Source organism: Amblyomma mixtum, chromosome 7 (genome assembly GCF_055824585.1).
Source record: "Amblyomma mixtum isolate Tamu chromosome 7, ASM5582458v1, whole genome shotgun sequence".
In the NCBI taxonomy this organism is placed as follows: Eukaryota; Metazoa; Arthropoda; class Arachnida; order Ixodida; family Ixodidae; genus Amblyomma; species Amblyomma mixtum.
This window is the reverse complement of record NC_143018.1, coordinates 61,278,520-61,301,086: the sequence shown is the minus strand read 5'-3', so window position 1 is coordinate 61,301,086 and position 22,567 is coordinate 61,278,520. Positions and strand designations below refer to the sequence as shown.

At 45.3% G+C, this 22,567-nt stretch overlaps 1 protein-coding gene across 1 annotated transcript in view; it reads right to left on the bottom strand.

Annotated features, from left to right (window-relative positions):
* Nucleotides 1-22,567, bottom strand: part of Rok (Rho associated coiled-coil containing protein kinase) — a 54,027-nt gene that overhangs the window by 21,172 nt on the left and 10,288 nt on the right. Inside the window, exons 2-12 of the mRNA XM_089552787.1 lie at nucleotides 20,878-20,976; nucleotides 18,733-18,814; nucleotides 18,101-18,201; nucleotides 16,075-16,388; nucleotides 14,701-14,785; nucleotides 12,830-13,113; nucleotides 12,351-12,442; nucleotides 9,303-9,520; nucleotides 6,736-6,818; nucleotides 4,002-4,119; nucleotides 181-303 (exon numbers count right to left, since the gene is read on the bottom strand). Coding sequence (XP_089408913.1) covers nucleotides 181-303; nucleotides 4,002-4,119; nucleotides 6,736-6,818; nucleotides 9,303-9,520; nucleotides 12,351-12,442; nucleotides 12,830-13,113; nucleotides 14,701-14,785; nucleotides 16,075-16,388; nucleotides 18,101-18,201; nucleotides 18,733-18,814; nucleotides 20,878-20,976 — 1,599 coding nt within the window. The remainder of the gene's footprint in view (nucleotides 1-180; nucleotides 304-4,001; nucleotides 4,120-6,735; nucleotides 6,819-9,302; nucleotides 9,521-12,350; nucleotides 12,443-12,829; nucleotides 13,114-14,700; nucleotides 14,786-16,074; nucleotides 16,389-18,100; nucleotides 18,202-18,732; nucleotides 18,815-20,877; nucleotides 20,977-22,567) is intronic.

Genomic DNA, 22,567 nt, shown 5'->3' with positions numbered 1-22,567 from the left:
ATAATGCCTATGGGAAGCAGCAGAGCTGAGTACTATGTCCAGACACGGTCAGTGCATGTCAGCAAACAAAGCAACAAAGAGAAAATGGACCACATGCAGAGAACACGAGAAGAATTCCATGCCCGAACAAAGGGCAGGCTTTGCCCTACAGAAACAAACCCCTAATTCGCGCACACATACCTGAGAAGCAGAGGCCAGCTGCGACCTGGACTGTTGCTCGCACTCCAGCTTAGCCCACAGCTCCTGCAGCTTCAGCTCTGCCTTGCGCCGGTGCTCGCACTCCGTCTCATGCTTGCGCTGGCTCTGTTCATGAAGAGAAGTGCCAATCAAACGCCAGTCGCTGAATGTCACCCTTTATAAGACGCTTTCAATCAATCAATCAGCTTATTATAACTGTGGTTCCACTCTCCACTGGACTAGGACGAAATCCCGTATGAACCCAAACAAAAATTTTGCTGCCACGGCTATGTAGGGGACTTTCTCTTGGATAAATGGCGTCGATGTACGCTGCAACCAGGTTCATCGTAATTTCAACCCCTCATTTGCCAAGTGGCTGCGAGAAGCAGCCAATAGAGTTTTCTGCAAGTTCTTGTGCTTCTAGGCTGTACACAGAGTGCACACAGACTGTACACACCGTACACAGGTGACTGCATGGAAGCTGCACCAATACATGGTCATTGAGGAGTGCGTGCGATAAGGCACAGCCCAGAAAGCAAAGAGAACATGCTGCGGCAGAAAGAGTAATGGCGACTGCTGTAAGGAAGGCTCAGAACGGGATGGTGGAAATAGGGAAAAAAAAAAAAAAATAAGGAGGCAGAACTGCCAACGTATACATGACAAGTGCACTGCAGGTGCTTGCTTTCGAAATCAGTAGGGGCGTGCAAATATTCGACATTTCGAATACGAACTGAATAAGTCTAGTACTCAGTTCATGTTTGATTTGAGAAACTGATATTCGAGAATTCCAACTATTCGGCAGTGATCGAATGACACGCCTGGACACTGCTCGTGCGAAATTCTGCAAGTGGGCTTTCTCACATGTCACAGTAATTGGAACAAGTAGGCCGACCACCTGCTTCGAACAACAACGCAAAAGCGCGCGGTTTTCTGTTTGATCCTTCCATACTGTGTTCCACATTTGGCACCCACAACCACAGCAGTCGTCCTGTCACCTTCACAACTTTTCGAGCATGAGCTCCGCCATCTCGTTTTGGTCAACAGTGATAGGCGGGAAAGCCACATAGGGCTACTGAAAGGGGGGTGGCTAGGCAAGTGTCACCTGCGGGGCAAGTGATCATGTAAAAATCGCCCCTATTGCATAGAGAATTGTAGCCCGCATACTGCTTGTGAGTCTGTAACGGCAGGTGTGACGACCATAGGTGGGCCCCTGTCACTAGGCCATAAAATAGCCTGATTGCACAGTTTCTGTTTCTGAGCTCCGCTGCCAGCCAGCAGTGATGGTGGCTATCAGCCATGCATTCGCTAGCTGTCTGAACACAGCTGCACACTGCTTTCCGATGCTGACTGGTGCGTTGCTGGCCATTTCTTTTTGCAAACAGATCCACCGCTTCGTGTTGACATGCGTTCGCCTCGTTTATGTCTGCATTGTTCTTCCAGCACGCTCGTCATGGGCTTTTTGCTGTTTGTGTGACGAAGCCTCTTTTCGGGATGCAGGGGCACTTTTTAACTTGTCCTTTAGATAATTTGGGCATTTCTTCCGGTCCGTTGACCCAAATTAACGAGGTTAAAACCATCCAACATGTTATTTTTAGTTAGTTGCCAGCCACATGCCATTTTATGGATTTCATTTCGCATGACCACAACAGGGGTATCATACTGCTATGCTTTCTAATCAAACAGTACACATTTTCATGCACCTAATTTTTTCCTACAGTGCTGAATTAGCCTAGGTTTGTTTATTTTGGTTGCAAAGATAGCACACTAAATTAAAAAAAAAAAGAAGTTAGGGACAACATTTGACCTGTTTACTTATTTCTTAAATTTTCCTTTTCACAAGAACAGACATTTGATATTCAAAGGCATTTTCTCTATTTCTTTTTCTTATTCGTATTCAACTCATATTCAATAATTTAAACATTTGCACACCCCAGTAATTAGGCCTTGGATGGTTAAGAAAAATCCTGAAGCTAGAAGTGCATTACTGTTTACACTTTGAGATTCAGACAGGACGAGGAGAAGCGAAACGCTAGATAGCATCGACGATGAAATACAAGACATTTTGTTTTGTGTGAGTGGTCCTCGCTTCACTGTGCTGTGCCATTTTTATACATTTACTGTGTTAGCGCATCCCCTTAACTCACTCCAATGTGCTCTTTCCGCTCATCAGGGAGCAAAGACTCAACTTGGACGAGTTCCCGTCAAGTTTACACAACGAAACATATTCGGTAATGATCCAAGCGCGCATTCACATGCGGTGCACAATGTGGTCACCACTTACCAATTTTAGCAGCGCCGTTTGAAGTGCATACCGACATCGGTGGCCATTTATAATGAAACCAAATGGGATGTTGAACTCCGTATGCATATTTGAATGCGTGAAAATTAACTTGCGGCATTTTATATTTCTGACAAAGCAAAATAAATTATCGCATTCACTTTCACTCCACAAAAGCTCAGTTGAAGCGAAACCCCACTGTGAAAGACGTTCACGGAGGAGGAAAATTAATTCCACTTTTTTTGTGTGCCTTGCTTATGAAAAATACTTTGCTTTAGCGAAGTTTCATTACACTGGCTTTCATTTTAACGGGGTTCGACTGTAAAATTAAATTAGTGCTCTGAATTCATTTTTGCTCATAATGCTCCACATTTCTTTACTCGGAAGTTTACAAGCCCAAACTATTGCTTTCTCCAAAATGCGAAAATTACTAATTAAAAGAGAATATAGAAGCAGCTGACAATTATTTTGGTTTGGTTTGGTTTATGGGGTTTAACGTCCCAAAGCGACTCAGGCTATGAGAGACGCCGTAGTGAAGGGCTCCGGAAATTTCGACCACCTGGGGTTCTTTTACGTGCACTGACATCGCACAGTACACGGGCCTCTAGAATTTCTCCTCCAAAGAAATTCTAGCCGCCGCGGCCGGGATCGAACCCGCCTCTTTTGGGTCAGCAGCCGAGCACCGTAACCACTGAGCCACCGCGGCGGCTACATAATTATTTTAATCGGGTACTAAAGCCTAGGCATGAAAAACACTGCACTCACATTTCCTTCCAACCGAACCCTGCCATTTCATGCTCCCACAACTCCTGCCAGTTGTTAGGGCAACAATTCTTTCGACACCCACACAAGAGAAGAGGGACAATGGTCCAAGATTGTAACATTGGTTCCTTTTCTGAACAAAACTGATAATACCATATTCAATAACTATTCTTCCCCAGTTCATTAGTTTGTGTCTTTTCCTTTGGTCATCCTCACTTTCAATGCAAAACCTAGCAATGATGTTGCTCACCAAGCATCAGCCCCAAAATCACAGGCCGTCACTAAATGAATTGGAACAAGAACTGCTGCAGAATACAGCTTCCCTTCCTTGATGACGCCCTCCAACTAAATGAGCTCTGATGTATTACAGTGCATTGGACACCAAATCGATAACAGTGCGTTTTGAGAGCAAAATTCTTGTAGAATGCGACCACATATCTACACTTGTTTACATTTAGAATTCTTTCCACAGTTGCTAAGGACCAGCTTCCTTTAGTTAAGTGCAAGCCACAGACAGGTTATTTGGTTGCCTGCTGGCATATCTTTTTGTGCATGCAGAAATGCACGTTGCAAAACAAAAACAAATTTTACTAGCGTACAGCTGGTATGCTAAAAGTGTAATACCAGCAGCAAATGGTAAAAGAAAGCAAGCTCCACGGAAGAATCAGCCCATCTGAAAGGCAGCTACCGGCAATGACGTGTTCACCTGAGCCTTGACAATGCGGGAGACACCCAGCCCCCGATTAGCACTAAACCAAAACCAGACGGGGGAAGGGATCCGTACCTCCTTGACCTCGTGCGAGAGCAGCGTGATCTTCTTGTTCAGCTCCCGGTTGTCGGAGGCCATCAGGGCCACCTGCTCATTCTGTGCTGACACAGCCTCCAGCTGCTTCAGGGTGAGCCTGCACCAACAGCCACTCAAGTCAACACCACTCTGTGGCAGGGTCTCTCAACAGGGATCACCCTGAGATCACTTGGGGATCACCAGCGGCTACCCAAGTACACAGAAATGGTAATAGCGCTGAAATAAGATGTACACAAGAAAGACTTACACAGGACATGCGCTATCCTGTGTCAGTCTTTCTTGTGTACATCTTATTGCAGCGCTATTACCATTTCTGTCTCAAATAATGCACCATCTAGCCCAAATTGACGTTCTTCTATCCCAAGTACACTGTGTAACTCTCTCTGTCTGCGCTTCCACCTCCCACCTACGAGCTCAAGGGGGACACGACATTTAACAAAAAGTTTTTTATTTCTTGATACAATAATATTAAAGGGTCAGTCTACTCACCGAGATGAGTGTATAAATAATGGCATATTCTGGTAGTTGGCACCCTATAACATCAATAACGAGGGGTCTGCGCCCGGTTTAGGCAGGAATTTATATTTTATTTCGGCGTTAAAAGTCGCGTAAAAAAGCATGGTGGCGACCACAAACGTTCATTTTGTTCAAGAAAGTGGTAGTCTTTTTTTGTAGAAGCATAAGTGAATATACTACGTATCATTTGTATGCCCCAATGTCAGAGAAACGCACGTTTTGTTCTAGTAAACTGTAGAAGGCGTACTGCTCGCTTTTTCTGTAAATCACATGAATATTTATAGTTACACGTACGCAAAACGCAGGCACATTCCCACTTTTAGTTCAGCGTATGCTAGCAGAGACGCAAAAATAAACTCAGCCTATAGTGGCGCCATCTGGTCGTCAGGACGGGAACCACTGCTGTAAACAAACCGACTCTCTACTTAAGCCTAGGAGCGGTAGAATCGTCACTCTAATTATTAAAATAAAGCACATTTATCTCTTATATGTTTTCTTATAGGCGAGATGAGACGAAGCGAAAGACAGGCGCCCCATTTATGGCCAGTGAACGCACTGAAAAAGGCAGCAACAACGAGAATTCAGTCCGAAGCGAGAGGTCCGGCTATGGTGGCTTAGACGGGCGCCGCCATGTTTGTCGCCGCGCGGCGGAAATCGAGATGGTTGCCAGATGAGACTACCATCTCATACAGATGTGTTCCCACATTAATAAATTCTATTTTAAAATGTTCTACCGCACTCCTTGGCACCACAGCTGGCTAAACGGTAATTTGAGCAAAGAGCTATCGGTTGCCGCAAAGAAAATATGGTCGATAAAATTCAGTAGACTGACCCTTTAATTTTTTTTGAGCACATTAGAAACAGTTTTGTGACTATTCTCACAAAATTTCACCATGATATCTCCATAAAACGGTTGTCTGATGTATATTTTTCCTCCGAATCTTGTGAACAGGCTGCAGAGTTCAGCAAATGAAGCACAAGGCTGGTTCAACATTCAATGTGTTCCTACTGGTGTGCTACATACAGGTCAAGACATTCCTAAAATTTTTTTTTTTTTCATAAGGCAAAAATTTTGGTTTTGAATTTCTTTTCAATGCAGTGTCTGTTGATATATCTGGAGTGAGCAGAAAATTTCATCCAAGAAATTTAAAATTCATAAATATGAAAAACAAAGATTGTCCTGACCTGCACTATGGTCCCACAAGTGCAACAAAACAAATGGAGTCAAAAACAGATAGAACAGCCGAGAATAAATCTGCTCTGCAAGGTGGGTATCTAGGCAGAAAACTGTAACGGAGAAAAACGGCCACTGTTCAAGCGCTCCTCCACAATGCAGAGCCGCTGCAGTTCCCAAAACAATTTTTTCAGAGTACTTCTCAGCCTATTTCACCAATGAAACTTTAGGGCAGCATAAAAAACAAGGCATACAAGCAAATACAACAATTTAAAAAAAAACAACTTTTTTTGCCAATTTTGGGGATCTAACAGCCACGTTACCCCTTAACATGCATGCAACAAAAGAGCATGCAAAAGCACGGCCCCTCAGAATATGCCCAAATTCAAAGCATGGCTGGCTACTTTGGGGAACAGTCCGCAACAAGCAACTACGGCAATCAGTCTCAAAATAAAGTAGATAAAATAAAAGGTGCCAGGTAAAGCATGCATGGCTTTAGGTGCTTGGCGAACCCAGAAAGCACCCAAAAGAGCCCAACCCAACATCGACACTGCAACTGGTGACCGCGGCGTCAGCAGTGAGCACATTGTGCACCGGTGCCTGATGCTCACGGTGCGCACAACTGGTGAGGGCAGTGCTTAGTACTCGAGCTCCTGAGTTTGTATCATTCGTGGTAGTGAAGGAGAGTGGTCAGAGCACCCGATTTTCTACACACTGTACACCATGCCCTTCAGCTGGGGAATTTCATGAATCGGTATCAACCATAACCGTATCACTGAGACTGCAGTATGGGGCTCGTAGAAAACACCGCATGTGTAGCAGAGCCCCAAGCAACCTAAACTCTATTAAACCCCACAGATTCTGCACAAACTAGAACCTGTGGGTGTGACCAGCTATACAATGCTCTCTGCTAGCGAGGAGCTCCATGCAGAAAAGCAAAGACCTGGCAAGGTATGCTGTTCACAACAATTCAACAAGAGAAGCAGAAAAAGGGGTTGCGGAATCTGCGCACAACTAACTCACCTGTACTTTTGCTCAGCTTCCTCCTTGGCCTCCCGCAAACATGCAATCTCCTCCTGCAGGACATCGGGGGATGGGCCGTTTCCCTGCACAGCATGCTGTGTTGAGGGAGTCAAGGAAAAAAACGCGACTTGATTAGTGGTCCACTACACTTCCTTGCCAAAAGTGGCTCTCAAACTGGTGTCTTGGGACATTCCTAGAAACGTGAAGCTGTTTTTTAAGCTCCGTGAACCCCCCTGCTCCGCTGTGAAGACCCTCACTTTCCTTAGTGGCTGGGCGACCCCGATCAGTTGGAGCCACGTGTGCTTATTTGAGACAACATGTGGCCAATCACACCTCTTTGGCAATGTTCGTTGGTCAAATATTTAGGGGAATAGGGGAAATCCCCATGGTGGAGTAGATTTGCAATAAGGGAGCAATTACTCACTTGCATCCACCCAAGCACAGCCATGCGGCTACAGAGGAAAGCTAAAGGAGGAAACGTCCACACCCCATAACCAGTTTGAGAGTTGAGCTTGGCAATGCAGCGGCACAGAGCACGAATGAAGTGGCAGTGTGGCCTGATAGAGAATTGCTTAAATTTTGCTGCCCCAGGTCTAATTCTTGACCACATTTAGCTGCACAGCTTCTTTTTTTTTTTTGTCATCACAGTATCATAATCTCCATGCTCCAAAGTCTTTGCAGCCAATTTTGCTGGTGCTCAAATGGTCCTCTCCACACACTGACAGCTGGGAACCACTGCCTTGGCTGATATTTCTAAAACACAGTGGCCTAACACTGTTCCCTCTAAGGTGTCACCTATGGTCGTGCCTGCCACCAATAAGCTGTATCCGCCAGCTTTATCAAGACTGAACACCCTATTTAGGCAGTGGTCCAGAGTTCTATCACCAGGCCTGGGCAAGTTTTTCTTCAACTACAGAGGCTTGAAAAAGCTGTACAAGGCTCTCCCTGTCTAGGAATCAGAAACTCCAAGGTGGACGTTAACTGTACTTGTTTCCTTGTTCAGAGGAGTAAGACAGCATGCGGCCAATTGCAGTTATTCTTTCATTTTTGCATGCAACCCCTTACCAAAACCTAGCAAACGAAAAAAAAAATGCACGTATTACAATCATTCGCAGATACCGTCAAATAATCCATTATACTTGCCTCTGAAAAAAGCAGCGCTAACATAAGCAGAGAAAAAAAAAAAAAAACCAGCAGTAAAATTAAGTCAATGGAAAAGACAAACTAACTGGCACCATGTAATAGTCCAAGTCTGAGCACAGCAGCCACTATCTCACTATTGTTTGTCATGTCACAAGACAGTCTACACAGTGGAAGATGTACAGAAGTCAATACAGCATGCACTAAAGAGAGGGGTACACACCTGGTCACTCTGTCACAGCAGGATGAATGATCACAGGAGAGGTCAGGAAAGCAGGCAGAACAGAATTCCATCATCAGTTCACAACATCGCCATGTACAAATAAAGGCATGTAAACAATACCAATATCAGCAAGTCTGGTTATGACAGAGCCAGGCTAGCTTCTGCACTACAAAGCTCAACCATTGTGCACTAGCTTCTGCTCGTATTCCAGAATACTAACCCTGTCTGCCCTTGTGAACAATAATTTATTAAGCTCCATTCATTTGGCCCCATTCAATGGGCCTGAAAAGTCAAGTGAAGGGTTAAGAAACTTAGAGGAGTTTGAGCCTAGCTATGGCTGCAAGACTTCAGCACATTGCGCAATGTGGAGTCAAGCCAACTGGACACTTCAGTCTTGAAAGCAAAGGTCCCTCCAGAAACTTAAGTTCGGATCTACCACCATACGTCGCGCACCATCAGTTTAAAGAAAATTGACACCTCATGCACAAGTAAGCCAACAAAAAGGGCAAACACCGCCGCTAGGTTTTAGAAACTGGACGTGGTAAGAACACTACTAGTGCTTCTGCTAATGCCTGATCTCGCAGAGAACAACGGAAGGTAAAGCAACATTTAATGAAATCTGCCATTAATGATGTATGGAGGAGCAACAGCTAATGTGGGCTATTAAAGCGAAATTTCGACACTTTTGTGCGTGACCCGAAATGGCACCATTTTCATATATAGTACCTCACTTTCACTTCCTGAAAGCACTAATGTTGCATTCATTAAAAAAAAATATGGACTAGAAAGCAATTTCAGTAGAAAACAATTTCAGCGTGAAATTCTAAGAATAAGCCAGAGCACAATAAAAACGGAGGAAATTTATCAAGTTTTTGAACTGCAGCTAGCAAGCCCCTGTACGCTTACTATACAATTACCAACTGACATTTTTTTTTACGTGAAGGGGATATATAAAAGTCCGAGCATTGAAGCAGAAAAAAAAAAAAAACAACCCTACAATAACACTATGGTGTTATGAATAGCTTCGTAAAGCAGGCTCAGTAATCGAAATGTCTGAATTTGAAGCATTAGAAAACTAGCGAGCAACTGTCTTTCATAGTCACCGATAAACAGCAACTGCATCAACCAGTACTACCCTTAACTTCTTAAATGAGCCAGCACTTGTGCAAGCATCCATCTTGCTCCATGAACTCAATGACAAAACGAGTCTGCACACCTCACTGTAGCCATCCACACCATGCACCTGAGCTGAGGAGAGCAGGGAGTAGTCGCCCGAGTAGGTGAAGCCCACGAAGGGTAGGTGGTTGCCAGCAAACGCCTTGGGCTCCGGGAAATGCTCCTCGGGTGTCTCATCCTGGTCGACGTCGTCAAAGTTGCTCGTGTCGTCATCGCTGCTCAGCTCGGGCAACACGGGTGGCACCGCTGCAACAATGACCCAATCAATCAAAGCTGCTTATTAACCTATTTACTTATTTTACCCTCGCAGCATTTGCATCACAGAGGCGAGGGGGACAAAACATGAACTAAAACACACACACACACAAAAAATTCGCAGGACTGTTACAAGTGTTCAACACAAATGTTTGAGCATTAACTGTGGTGCTAGAGCAAAGAAATTTTCAGACATACACCATGCTGTTACAGGCCCAGCAATCTCTCAGCGGATTGTAAGGTTCACCAAGCAAGCCATCAGCGAGCTATCATAGTTGACCTGCAGCATTGTGGTGCACTGCCAAGTTTTCCAGGCAACACTACAGCCACGGCTGTCGCCAAAACACAAACACACCATGCCGCTACCCAGCCCCAGCATGTTGGTGAGCTGCCTAGGTATAAGCTGTGGGGGCGTCAACAATGGCGAATAACTGAAGGAGCTAATTCAAAACCCAGAACTATAAGGACAAGCCATATCAACAACAGCATGAAAAGCAACACGGCGAGTTGGACTTAGCTGGCAACTTTTCACAATGGCAGGCGCACACACGTAAGTGCAAAAGAAAAGACGACATAGTAAAACGACTGTTGAAACAAGAATTTGAAAACAGCTGGAAGTTTTCCACATTTTCAAAAATAAAAAAACCTTCTGTGGGCCACACCTACACTAAACCTACAATGAAAACAATATAAATAAAATACCTTAAGCTTTGAATTAAACGAGTCTTCGAACTGACCAAGCATAGCAAAATGAAAAAAGGACACAGAGAAAAAAAAATTCGCTGACACTACCTTTATTGGACGAATTTGCAATTAGAGATCCTGTTAACCTAACTCCCTAACCATGGCACATCGTACTCAGACACCCCACAGGCTGGCGTGGTGCACAGTCAATCCATTGTGGGCACGAAGTAAGAATGTCTGCATTGCAAGACGTGCACTGATGCTGCTAAAAGTGGGGGTAGGGTGCTTCAATGACAGCAACTCCCCTAGACACTGCCCTGACAAAGCCCCAGAAGCATGTTACATTGAAAGTGGTATTTCCTGCTGCGTTGCAATAAAGATGCAATGAAGCACATCTTCTCCTCTGCAGGCACGCACTTTGGCAGTTCGCAAGCTACATTGTGGGCCGGTTTTTTGTGCTGGGAGTAGTCGGGCTTGACTGCTACCGCCTATCAAGCATCTGCATCACTTAGCGGCATCCTCGCGGCTCTGAAAGGCAGTCACTTTACTGTGTTTGCGGCAAAATCAGAATCGGCATTCCTGTACAGCAAACCAGCTCTTCGAATTAACTGGGCTGGCGCACACCGCCACTTCAAATTCCCCGGTAAAATTTACTTTATAAATTATGGGACTGCAGAAATTCCCTCGATTCTTAGGGATTTCAAATTAACCGAGTTTGAATTATCGAGGCTTTACTGTACCTGCCCGAAAGCAACAAAGACTTCCCGAGTAGAAGACATGCCCCCCTGTCCAAACTTGCTGTGGTGGTGCCTCATCGTAGTTTTGGGGTCACAGCTCTTATTGTTAGGGTTGGCATGGAGCTGCTAGAAGGCGACTATTGCATCTAGCCAATTGAGCATATGGTCAGCTACATTTGTTTCTGTTCTGCCCTGCTGTCAATGCTGGGCGAGCTGAGGAACCGCTGCATTGCAGTCAGCAGCTTTTCCCTCTGGTTCCTCTGTTTGAAGATGCAGAAGTTGAATATAGATAAATGAATGGATGACCTTCATTAAATTTTAACTGCTGATAAGTGCTTGTTTCTGTGCATATAAATCTTTCATACTTTAAACGATTTCTACAAGTAGCAGTGACAAGTATGTGCACTTTGACAGTTTCTTTCATACAGTAGCTGACCGATTTTTCGGACTCCAATAATTCGAACTAGTGCGATATTTCGGACTTCGCTGAGGAACCGCCACACATGTCATTGAAACGTGTATATTTTCACAACCAATATTTTGAACTTTGTGGAGTCTAAAAGTTCGAATTTTCGGACTAAAATAGATGCCAACAATATTGTGATTATCGTTTTTCAAACGAAAGTTCGTTATTTCGTCCTAATATAGACGCGAGCGGGCACTGCTGTCACAACCAACTGTTTGCCACCTCCGTGAAAGGCGCCATCCTGGATTTAAATGGAATCTGCTCGACCCTGGCTTGGATACGCTTGGCTATTTCTTCTCAATCATTGCCATTCGAGGTAATGAGATGCTCTCCATTGCCATCGAGATGGCCTACAAAGGGCGCGTGATCGCATTGAAAATGGTACAGCGGGACAGCGGTAGCGTCCGCTGCGGTTTGGACAATGCACTCCGCGGTGCGGGGACAGCAAGGGCGGCAGGAGACTGCATCCTAAGTCTTCCCGTCGGTTACCCATGAGTTACCTCTTGATCTTTGCGAGCGACATTGCCTCATGTAAACTAACTGTTCTTGCTTCGGACAGCGAGTGTATTCATTCGTGGCATGACTGCGGCCGCGTCGCACTGTCTGGTATCATGATGTGATAGGGTGCTGACAAGAAGAAGACATGACTCAGAGTCTAATATTATCGCTTGTAGGCAAAACATGGGGAGTGGCGATTTTCGCGATTTTCAAAACCAGTTTTTCGTAGTAAAGTTTATTTTTTTAAGGTCACGGATTTTTCAGACTGTTCCGATTATTCGAACCAATTTTCGGGTCCCGCTGAGTCTGAAAAATCGGTCGGTGACTATATGCATCTGTGTGCTGCATGCCTACCACATTGCAGCCACGCATTATGTCGCCAGTGTATACACGGGGAAAGAGAGAAATGCACAAGGAAAAAGAGGGCAATCCTCACCATCCCGGATGTTCTCGAATGTCCACTGGTCATTCTGAAAGAAAGGGTGTGCTTTGATCTCGTCCACCCCTCTCCTGCCCAGCCGGTGGTTCCTGAAAGGAGACAGAACTGCCAGTTATCTCCATAGCCCCTACAAGAAGCTGATCTAGAATGTGCACAGTGGCCGTCCCCACACATACACTTGCCGAGCCAAACATTTTACCACAATTTTAAGCTGCCGGAAAGTAGAAAAGCTCCACATTTTCGGCCTCTCCCAGGAATGAAGTGAAACTGACAGGCACACATGCAAAGACAGAAGAAACTTAAGTTTGAACTTAATGTGAATACTGGTTAGCAGCCTCATGACATAATGCAGTGCAAAGGTAACCTACGAAACCTCACAAAACAGTGCAAGCAGTCTTGGAGAAACACGAAAGCATTGAACATGAACACACAACAACAGAACCATGCAATGCTAAAGAAGGTAGAGGGTCCCAAACCTGTCAGTTAGGAAGGCGCAGATGAGGTGCCGGGCATGTGGGGAGACCTCAACATCTTCGGGAAAGGACAGCGAGTTGGCGTGGTCCATGATCTTGCCGTAGGTGCCAACGAGAGAGTCAGCATAAAAGGGCGTGTCCCCGACCAGCATCTCGTACAGGACCACGCCCACTGACCACCAGTCACACTCTCGGCCGTAGCAGCCCTCTCCACCCTGGCTCCTGAGCACCTCGGGAGAGATGTAGTCAGGCGTGCCCACCGCCGTGTCTGACCGCACCAGGCCATCCTGAAGCACAGAGCCAGGCAGCCAAACAAAGCCAATGTTTCCTCATCAAACTGAATTAAAATTATAAACACTCGTCAAACACAACAGCAAAGCTTTCTACCAAAGCCATGCCACTGATTGGGATGGCAGTCAGGTGAGAGATATGCTGCATGCTAGCTCACGGAGTCCCTGTGTATTCAATCAACATTACATGCCACAAACTGAACACGAGGCATCTTCCAGAACTATACATGCAATCCTTACAAAACACTGTCCCCTTTTAAAGTAACAGCTCTTACATTTCATTTTATTGTGAACAAGACTCTTGTACATGTGCTGAAACTTGACAGTTTCGCAGTCCTAACAGCAAATGAAGCGTGAAATTTTCACACCTAGAGGAACTCCTATCAACTAAACGCTTCTCTGGTGCAGAGGAAGGCAAAGGCTGAAAACCTACAGAAAAATATAGAGGCTAAAAAAAAAAATAATAATTCAAGAAGACCTCATAAAAACTGGGTCATATGCATGAGAGTACGAAAGACCTGGGTACATATGCCAGGCTGGAAATATTCATATAAAGCAGATTAAAGCCCCAAGTGCTTTCCAAAAAAGATCTTTGGTGTGAATGGTACAAAGTGCCGCCTGAATAAAGATTACACCAGGCAATGAGTCCCGTGTGGTGCGGTATAATGTCAAAATACACGTTCCTAGCATTCTTAGAAACTGCGACTTATTGCCCTGTGTGGCCGATTTCCCAAATTAAATCGAATTAACGTCCGGCTCCCGCCCTTTTTTTTTAATTCTGCCTCGTACGGTGGGCGGAGTCGACCAACGCGTGGAGTGCCTTTCACCCAGTCCCGTGGCAGCTTGCCGCTCTGCCATCGGCGGAGTAATACGTAGTAGTTCGTAGTAGCAAATAGCCGCGCGTATTTTTATTTCTGCGGGCTTATTTTGCGGCTATATTATCTGCGAATGAAACTATTTATTCACGGAAACCTAAAAAACAAAATAAAGCGAAAGCAAAGCCTCCACGGAGCTGGCTGAAAGGAACTTCACGCGTTGGTCGACTCCGCCCATCGTACGAGGCAGAATTAAAAAAAAAGGGCGGGAGCCGGACGTTAATTCGATTTAATTAGGGAAATCGGCCATACAGGGCAATAAGTTGCAGTTTCTAAGAATGCTGGGAATGTGCAGATCGAGTTCCCGCGGCAAAAAGACAAGTTCAGAATCCTCTTCAGTGCACCTTTAATGTTCCAGAGGTGTACGCTCTCAAGACAGTCACACCTGAAGACCATCAGAAACAACTCCCCATACTAAACATGGACACATCACAACTTCTTCCGACATCAAAGCAGCTTTTCGTAACAAAGCAGACCACACACTAAAAATGAAACTTGAACTCCATTCCCCCTCTCACTCTGTTCACGGGATAACAAGTGGGCCGGCTCCTAACCAAGGAGGTACACCTGCCTTGCAGAGTGACTCACACATGTGCTAAAGTACTACACAGACTGAATTACATGTTTTTGGGGAATTGCATCTTATTTTATGAGAGAGACAAAGAAGTCGCACATCCTGCGTGCAAAGAACAGCAGGCAGTCAACTCACAGCGTCCATGCGCATGCAGGTCCCAAAATCGGCCAGTTTCAGGTGGCCCCGTGCATCAAGAAGCATGTTGTCAGGCTTCACGTCTCTGGAGGAGGACAAAAAGAAAAAAATACATATGCAGCTCAGTCAGAAATCACAGGAAAGAAAGTGAACAGATAATAAGACCCATGACTTTTCAAATATTTTTTTCGAAGCAGTTTTCATGAAGTCAATGACGCCGGCTACATTTGAAGTCCCTGCCGGACAGAATAGTAGCGCCATTTTGTGCCTAGAAAAAAGGATCCCTTTTAAAAGCAAGACATAAAGATGGACAGGTTTCAAAGTTCATAGGTGTAACTAGGAAAAGCTGTCTGGCACTGTAAGTTTTTGTTTCACTAAAGAAAACTTTGTCTCGGTTTTGCACTGCCCTTTGTGTCCGATTGATTGCAGCCACAGCGGTCAACCTACGTGGCATGACAAAGCATAGTAATTTAGAGGTGTTGTCCATCTGCGGCAATTATCCCACCAAAACACTAAAAGAGCATTGAGACTATATGAGTGAAGTTGTTGCTGGTGCGTTACCAGAACAGGCTATCGCGAAAAGTGCAGCACACCCATAGGTTCGGCAGTTTGTGACTCAGGTTTGGAAGGCTGGAAAATCAGGCAATGTACGTAGGGCCGACCTGGCAGCTTTCGCTTTTCGACCTTAATAGTCGCCCAACCTTGTGACTAGTTCAAGTGTGAATTTGTGAGTCGCAGAGACTGCGCTATCATTTCAGTTGAAAAGCTGCAGTCACGGGACGGTTGCACGCTCTTTGTGATTCCGGTGCGATCCTCCGCTGCACAAGGTCGAACGCGTTGGGCGTTGTTTGCCTCGTCAGTTTTGAACGTGAAAAATAGGCCTTTCCGCAAGTTCGGGTTTTAGAACAGAAGGCGTTGGCCGTTGCTTTCCAGGAAAAAAAACAGGAGGTGATAAAGAAATCCTTTACAACAATTAAATAGAGTAATCTCACTACCAGAAAGCTCCCCAAATGCATTGTACTGCATGTTCTGTTCACTTCCGCTAGTTTGAACTTTGGTTAATTTGAACTGCGTCGGTGTCCCTGCGGAATTCAAATTAACGAGCTCTTACTGCATTCGGTAAGTGATTAAGCACCGGTTATGTGGAAGTTGTGCACAGGTGAGGAATTCTGGTATTAAAAACTATGGAAAAGCTGCATAACACAACTCAACTGAAAACTTCATAAGACAGAATAGGCGAATTTCACCATACGTTCTGCACGTGCCCCTTATTTTCTGCTGGAACTGCGTTCCGCATGGCTCTCCTGTGTGGTGTTGTCACAAGGCACCATCATTTACTTCCAGTTGCACAAGTGGGAAGGGGGCAACTTATACCTGTGGACAAACCCCATGGAGTGGACGGTGTCGACGGCCAGCACGACCTGGGCGCAGTAGAAGCGGGCCCAGTGCTCGGGCACATCGTAGTTGCTCATGAGGTTGACCAGGTCCCCGCCCGGCATGTAGTCCATGACCATGTAGAGGCGCCGGTCGTCCTGGAACGCCTGGTGCAGCTGCACGATCCACTGGGAGCGGGCGTGTGCCATGATGAAGCGCTCCTCCCAGAAGAAGGCCGAGTCCGACCGCTTCATCATCTCAAACTTGCTCAGCAGCTTCATGGCATACACCCGCTGGGTCCACTTGTGGCGCACCTGTGGGGGAGCAGCCATAGTGAAAAAAAATCACATTCTCCAGTGGAAAACAATCTCACCAATAAGAAGCAGGGGAGAGGAGGATTGGTGTGAGTCAACACGTATATGTTGGTTGGTTGATTTATTGGGGTTTAACGTACCAAAGCAACCCAGGCTATGAGGGACGCCGTAGTGAAGAGCTCCGGAAATTTCGACCACCTGGGGTTCCTTAACGTGCACAGACATTGCACAGCACACGGGCATTCTAGAGATCCACCTCCATCGAAATTCGAATGCCGCGGCCAGGATCGAACCCGCATCTTTTGGGTCAGCAGCCAAGCATCATAACCACTGAGCCACCGCGGCGGGGCTCAACACGTATATGTGTTGCTTCAAAAATTTTACCCTGCACAGTGTTTCTGACAGTGTGTTTCTTTACGAGCTCTGAGCTTGCCTAGACAATCTAAATGTAGAGTTCTCCAAGGTCTTTCAGGTAGTCTTAAGCGCAAACAGGATAAAATCTGACTTGTCCAACACGCTCCCCCGTTAATGAACACAACCCAGAAATGCCTAGAGAATCTCAAGCTCACCGAAAGAAACAGTTCGACAGGTGGGGAGAGGGGAAATGGCACTTGCAGAAGTGAAGCGTACTCAACTGGCCATGCATGACCTAAGTACAAGCCTTTAAGTGTATCAACACTAAAAATCGATAGCCAGAAATGTTGTATTGGCAGACTAAGGTATCTATTACTAATGGTCATCGCATACATGCAAATTTCACAGCAGAAAGCAACTAACCACTAGAGGATAGTGCAGCAGGGCAAAGTGAAAATAGTGTGCATCACCATCACATTCTGTGCACTAAAGTACAGCTACTGGTGGCATACATCTCAACCACTCACCCTCAAAGAAATGCATCTTCTGAATGCGGCACATGGGAAAGTAAATGCAGTTAATATGTACTGACATGTACGACAGCAATAAGATCAAGAAATACGTTTCGATTCTGCACAAGAATAAAAATAATGCACACATACTCAAACAGGAGGGGGACAACCCCACATTAATTCTGACCACTTGGTGTTTTTTACATGGGTACAAATCTAAATGAATGATTGCGATTGATGCCGGGATCAGAAAAACATGACCATGTTTGGAGGGAGAGTGAGTTAGTGACGGAAAAAGGAAGAATGCCAGTTAACACTTGATTAGAGTAGTGGCTCACCGTAAGGTGCTCTGATGGCCGCAAAAGCCAGTTAACCAGTGAGCACAACAACAGAGCCGACAACTGAAACCATGCCTAAACAGAAATGAGTGAAAGGCTTGGTATGACTTCCAATAATGCGTCGGACAAGCACTTTATCAACAGATAGAACAATAAGCACAAGGAAAAAGAGCACTGTCGCAACACTGAACGTAGGATCTGCCACCTTGGTGTTTTCAGACAATGCCTTTTCACCGACTCAATCTTCTCCCTTGCATCTATAAATGTGCTCAGCTGGGGTTACAACACGGCCCACATGGTCGTTTCAAAACAATGCGTCATTACCAATAATGGTGTGAGCAACACACCAAACCACATGTCTGCTTTTAGAACCTTGCAGGAATGATGCCATTAGATAAAACACCAAAACAAGCCATTTTGAGGTGATCTGCTTTCGAATCCAAGCTAGCGACAGAAAATGAGAAACCGTCATGCAGACGGAAAGAAAAAAAAAATAGTGCGGACGTACCAGTTGGACCTCTCCGAAGGCTCCCCTGCCGATGGTCTTGATGACAGTGAAGTCGTCCGGCTTCATTCGGCATGATGATATGCTGGACACTGCCTTCTCATCTGATGAAACAGAAATGCAAGGGAAAGGCACGATTTTTGAGGGATCACCACGTAAAGGCTCGGCTTCAACTGAATTTCAATTCCGAAGAAAAAAAAATGGTGACTCCACCTTTCATGAAGCCAAAAAAAAAAAATAGAGACTAGAGCGGGCACTCAAGAACTGCAGAGTAATTTAAATCAGTTCCTGTTCACTCCCTGTCTTGACAGGGGTGCTCAGCCTGGAAATAACGCTGAATGACTGATTCATCATAGCTTTTACTTTCCATTTTTCCACGATGAGAATGACACAAACAGAAACTTAATAAAGGCTACTGAAAAATTAACCTGTGTTACAAAAACATATACACTACAATTTTCAACACACATTAAATTAAACTGTGCATATCTCCTGCATAAAAGTAACCCTTATCAACTCTGAATGACACAGCCAATTCACACAAGTCACCCTGTTGTCTTCTGGCATATGTCAACGCTAGAATGACATGCCACTTCACAAGCCCTGTGACATAAGAAGAATGTGAAAGAGCTCACATCGGTTCAAGAAGCTGTCAATATTTTTCATCCTCCGGAGGGCTGGGCTGTTGCAGTCCATGACCAGAGCCTGGACGGCATCCTGAGAGGGAAAAGAGGCATTAGGTCATAAATACTAGTACATACCCCCCATTTTTTTTTTACGTGAAACTGAAATGAAAGAGACTCCACAGTGCTTGAAATATGTTGCAGTGCCATTAACAAGAATTTACTTCTGGCACTGAATTAAACAAGAGACGGTATATTGAGCACGTTGTTAAGATTATCTTTTGGAGTGTTGATAGCAGAGCATGAGTGAAAATCAATAAGCTGTCCATCATGTGACTTAACACACCGCCTAGCAGCACAGACAAAGCACCTCTACGTTTCTTTGGAGCAACGTTATTCCAATGGCAAGCTGAAAGCACAGACCATACATTTCAATGGCAGCTTAAAGGGCGGTTCGGAGGCTTCTCAGGGTTACTATATTTTAATGAAACTTATACTGTAGGTTTTCCTCTAGTCCCCGAATACTTACACCCAGTTTGACAGCCCCATGACATTTAGCTCTGGCGCAAATAGACTTTAAAGTCTGCCGTTTCTGTGGCCTCAATTCTGATGACTTATACGGGCAGCACCACATTTTCAACGTTTCAAGCATTCCCCACGGTATTCATCCACTGAATGTAGATATTATTGTTTTTATAGTAATGTTTGAGACATCATTGCGGCATCACGTGAAACACTGTCTCTGGCCATGGAGCGAGTTTTGGCTTGCTGTTTTCACTGTTATCGGATTATGGTTTCACTCAATATCTTGAAAAATGGCTTTGTCAGGACAAAGACAGAAGACTTGAAGGACTATAACGGGACTATCAACTCAAAATGTTATGTTCAACCCCCCCCCAGCTTCAACTTGCCCTTCCCTTTAAAGATGCACTGAAGAGGAATCTGAACTCCTCTTTTTGCCGCGGGAACTCAATCTACACGTTCCGAGCATTCTTAGAAACTTCGATTTATTGCCCTGTGTGGCTGATTTTCCTAATTAAATCGAATTAACGCCCGGCTCCCGCCTTTTTTTTTAAATTCTTCCTCGTACGGTGGGCGGAGTCGACCAACGCGTGGAGTGCCTTTCAGCCAGTCCCGAGGCGGCTTGCCGCTCTGCCATCGGCGGAGTAATACGTAGTAGTCCGTAGAAGCAAATAGTCCACGCGTATTTTTATTTCTGCGGGCTTATTTTGCGGCTTTATTATCTGCGAATGAAACTATTTATTCACGGAAACCTAAAAAACAAAATAAAGCGAAAGCAAAGACTCCACGGAGCTGGCTGCAAGGCACTCGACGCGTTGGTCGACTCCGCCCACCGTACAAGGGGGAATTCAAAAGAAAAGGCGGGAGCCGGACGTTAATTCGATTTAATTAGGAAAATCAGCCACACAGGGCAATAAATCAAAGTTTCTAAGAATGCTCAGAACGCGCAGATCGAGTTCCCGCGGCAAAAACACGAGTTCAGATTCCTCTTCAATGCACCTTTAAGAGCACCAATGACCAGAAGCCTGCATGGACACAGTCCGGATTGTAGAAGAGGAACAATCGGCAAACAAACACGGTTCTCATGATAATGCAAGAACTGCTGAAAAGCTAAACACGAACTATGAGCACCTTCAGATACAGCACAGGGCACCCAAGAGGACAAGTGCAGTCATATGGAATAATGCCCTAGGAACAAGGTCGACATCACAGCTGCGGAATAACTATTCCTGCTCTGAGTACATTACTACTCTGCTCGTTTACCCCAGGAGAGCACCACTAAAGAGGCAACAGGAATAAGTGTCAGAAAGATGGGATTTCTTGGCCACTTAACTTTTGATGCATTGATACTAAAACCAGCGCATGTGTAGGACTTCATGAGATATAGATGGCACTGTAGAAAGGCCACTGTTCTCTACGCCTTTGTTTTTTTTTTTTCAAATTTCCCAGCTTACCAATAGGAGCCCATTTTAGCACATTTATTTTTTTGTAGATACAGATATCTATCAACAGAAATACAGAGATACCTGTAGATACAGAAATACAGAAACCTGGTTATTCAGCAGCCTGGGATTAAAATCAGCGACTCTGGTGTGCAAGCACAAAAGAATGAAAAAAAAAAAATGCACAACTCACCAGGAGCCCATCGACATGGATCTCCGAGGTGTGGTCCAGGAGTTTGCGCTCCAGCTCCTGGAGCCTCCGGAGTCTCTCCGGATCCGGAACGTTCTCCATCTGCAGAAATTAGTTTCTTTCTCATTAACAGGTCGCTTACTACGCAAAAGGGACTTGATAGCAGAATGATGAGCCTATGCAACACTCGTGAGACTGTTCCAAGCAATGCAAAGATCTCGTACATGACAAACCTTTTGGCTGTAAGGAGACCACTCTCACCAAAAACGGATCTTATATGAGCTAGAAAACACAAGTATGGGAGGGGACACTTAAGGTCCGCCTAATCAGTATGACGCGATAGTGTTAATGGGTTAATGACCATATATACAGAATCGGTCATTCTCGACTTTACATTCATAGATCCCTCAGAGTCTTCATAGCACTTCTAGCACAGTGGTGCAGAGGCTAAGAGATACGCCGCTGCCCTGCAGCGGCAGTTGCTGTCACCAGTGGGGCTTGCACAACCCAGGTTGCTCTTCCCAAGTAACCTTTCGCCGCCAGTCATTAGTTTAAATGCCACCTGCCGCGGTGGTCAGTTTGCTCACAATCCGATTGGCAGGTTGCAATGACTCCACCAGGTTACGTGATCTGAGTCGCTCACCTAGGTTGCTTCCCCAACGATTTTTTGCTCACAACGCTGGATTTTCTGCAGAACAAGAGGCTGAACGCTGTCGCGTTAGAAAGCTAAAAACAGGTGCCACCATCACTGTCCGATTCTGCAAGTAAAATGTGTGCGCTGACACCCATTTCTGACGGTGATATCATTATTTCTGAAAAAAGTATGCGACAGTACAGTTCTAGCAAACTCCCACGACTGAAAACCGGCATCATGCGGTCGAGACCAAAGCGCATCCTTCTTCACACACAGTGGCATTTGAGTGCAGCAGCCTTTGCCGCAATGTCTCTCAAGCTTGCCTCAGGCTGCCATGATAAGGAGCCACCAAACTACACAGAGCTCTACCACTCCAACTGCATGTAATCAGTTTTCCGGCGCACTTGCACGCTAACCGTGATAACCAAAAGCTGCCCCGGCACGTGCATTTCCTGTCCGGGCCAGTCAAGTGGACATCGTGCACAAACACGGCGGCCACTTAGCATCCGCTGAAAGCAATCATTATCTGCTGCCTTATCAGTAAGTGTTTGCCTAACACCGCACTGGAGCAGGCATTAATCGCTCATTAAAAGTCAGGTCATACCGAGCTTTGAGCAGTAAGCGAGGCAGGAAGAACGAAAAAGAATTCCGAATTTACTGAGTTAATGAGTGGATTAGAGGCACTGACTGGCTAACCTGACAGTCAGAGAAGAAGAAGAAGAGCAGAGTCAGAAAAGCAAAGAAGCAGGCTTGCTTAGAAACGCGTCATAGAAACAGCTCGAATACCAGCAGAAATGCGTCATCTCAGCATGACTGTCAATGGACCAATGCTGGCAGATGCATCGCTGATATTTTATTGATTGCCCCTACTCTGCCTTGAGGAGGTGGCAATGACCCTGAATCAGTACATTATCAGCTTTGCGGCACAGAAATACATTAAACCTGTTAATGTCAATGGCTGCATGAACCTCAGCCCATTAGCTGGCAAGCTCTGGATGCATGCACAATTCAACAGTAAAAAGTTAGTTTGGTTTGCAAATCTTGATTTATCACTTTCCA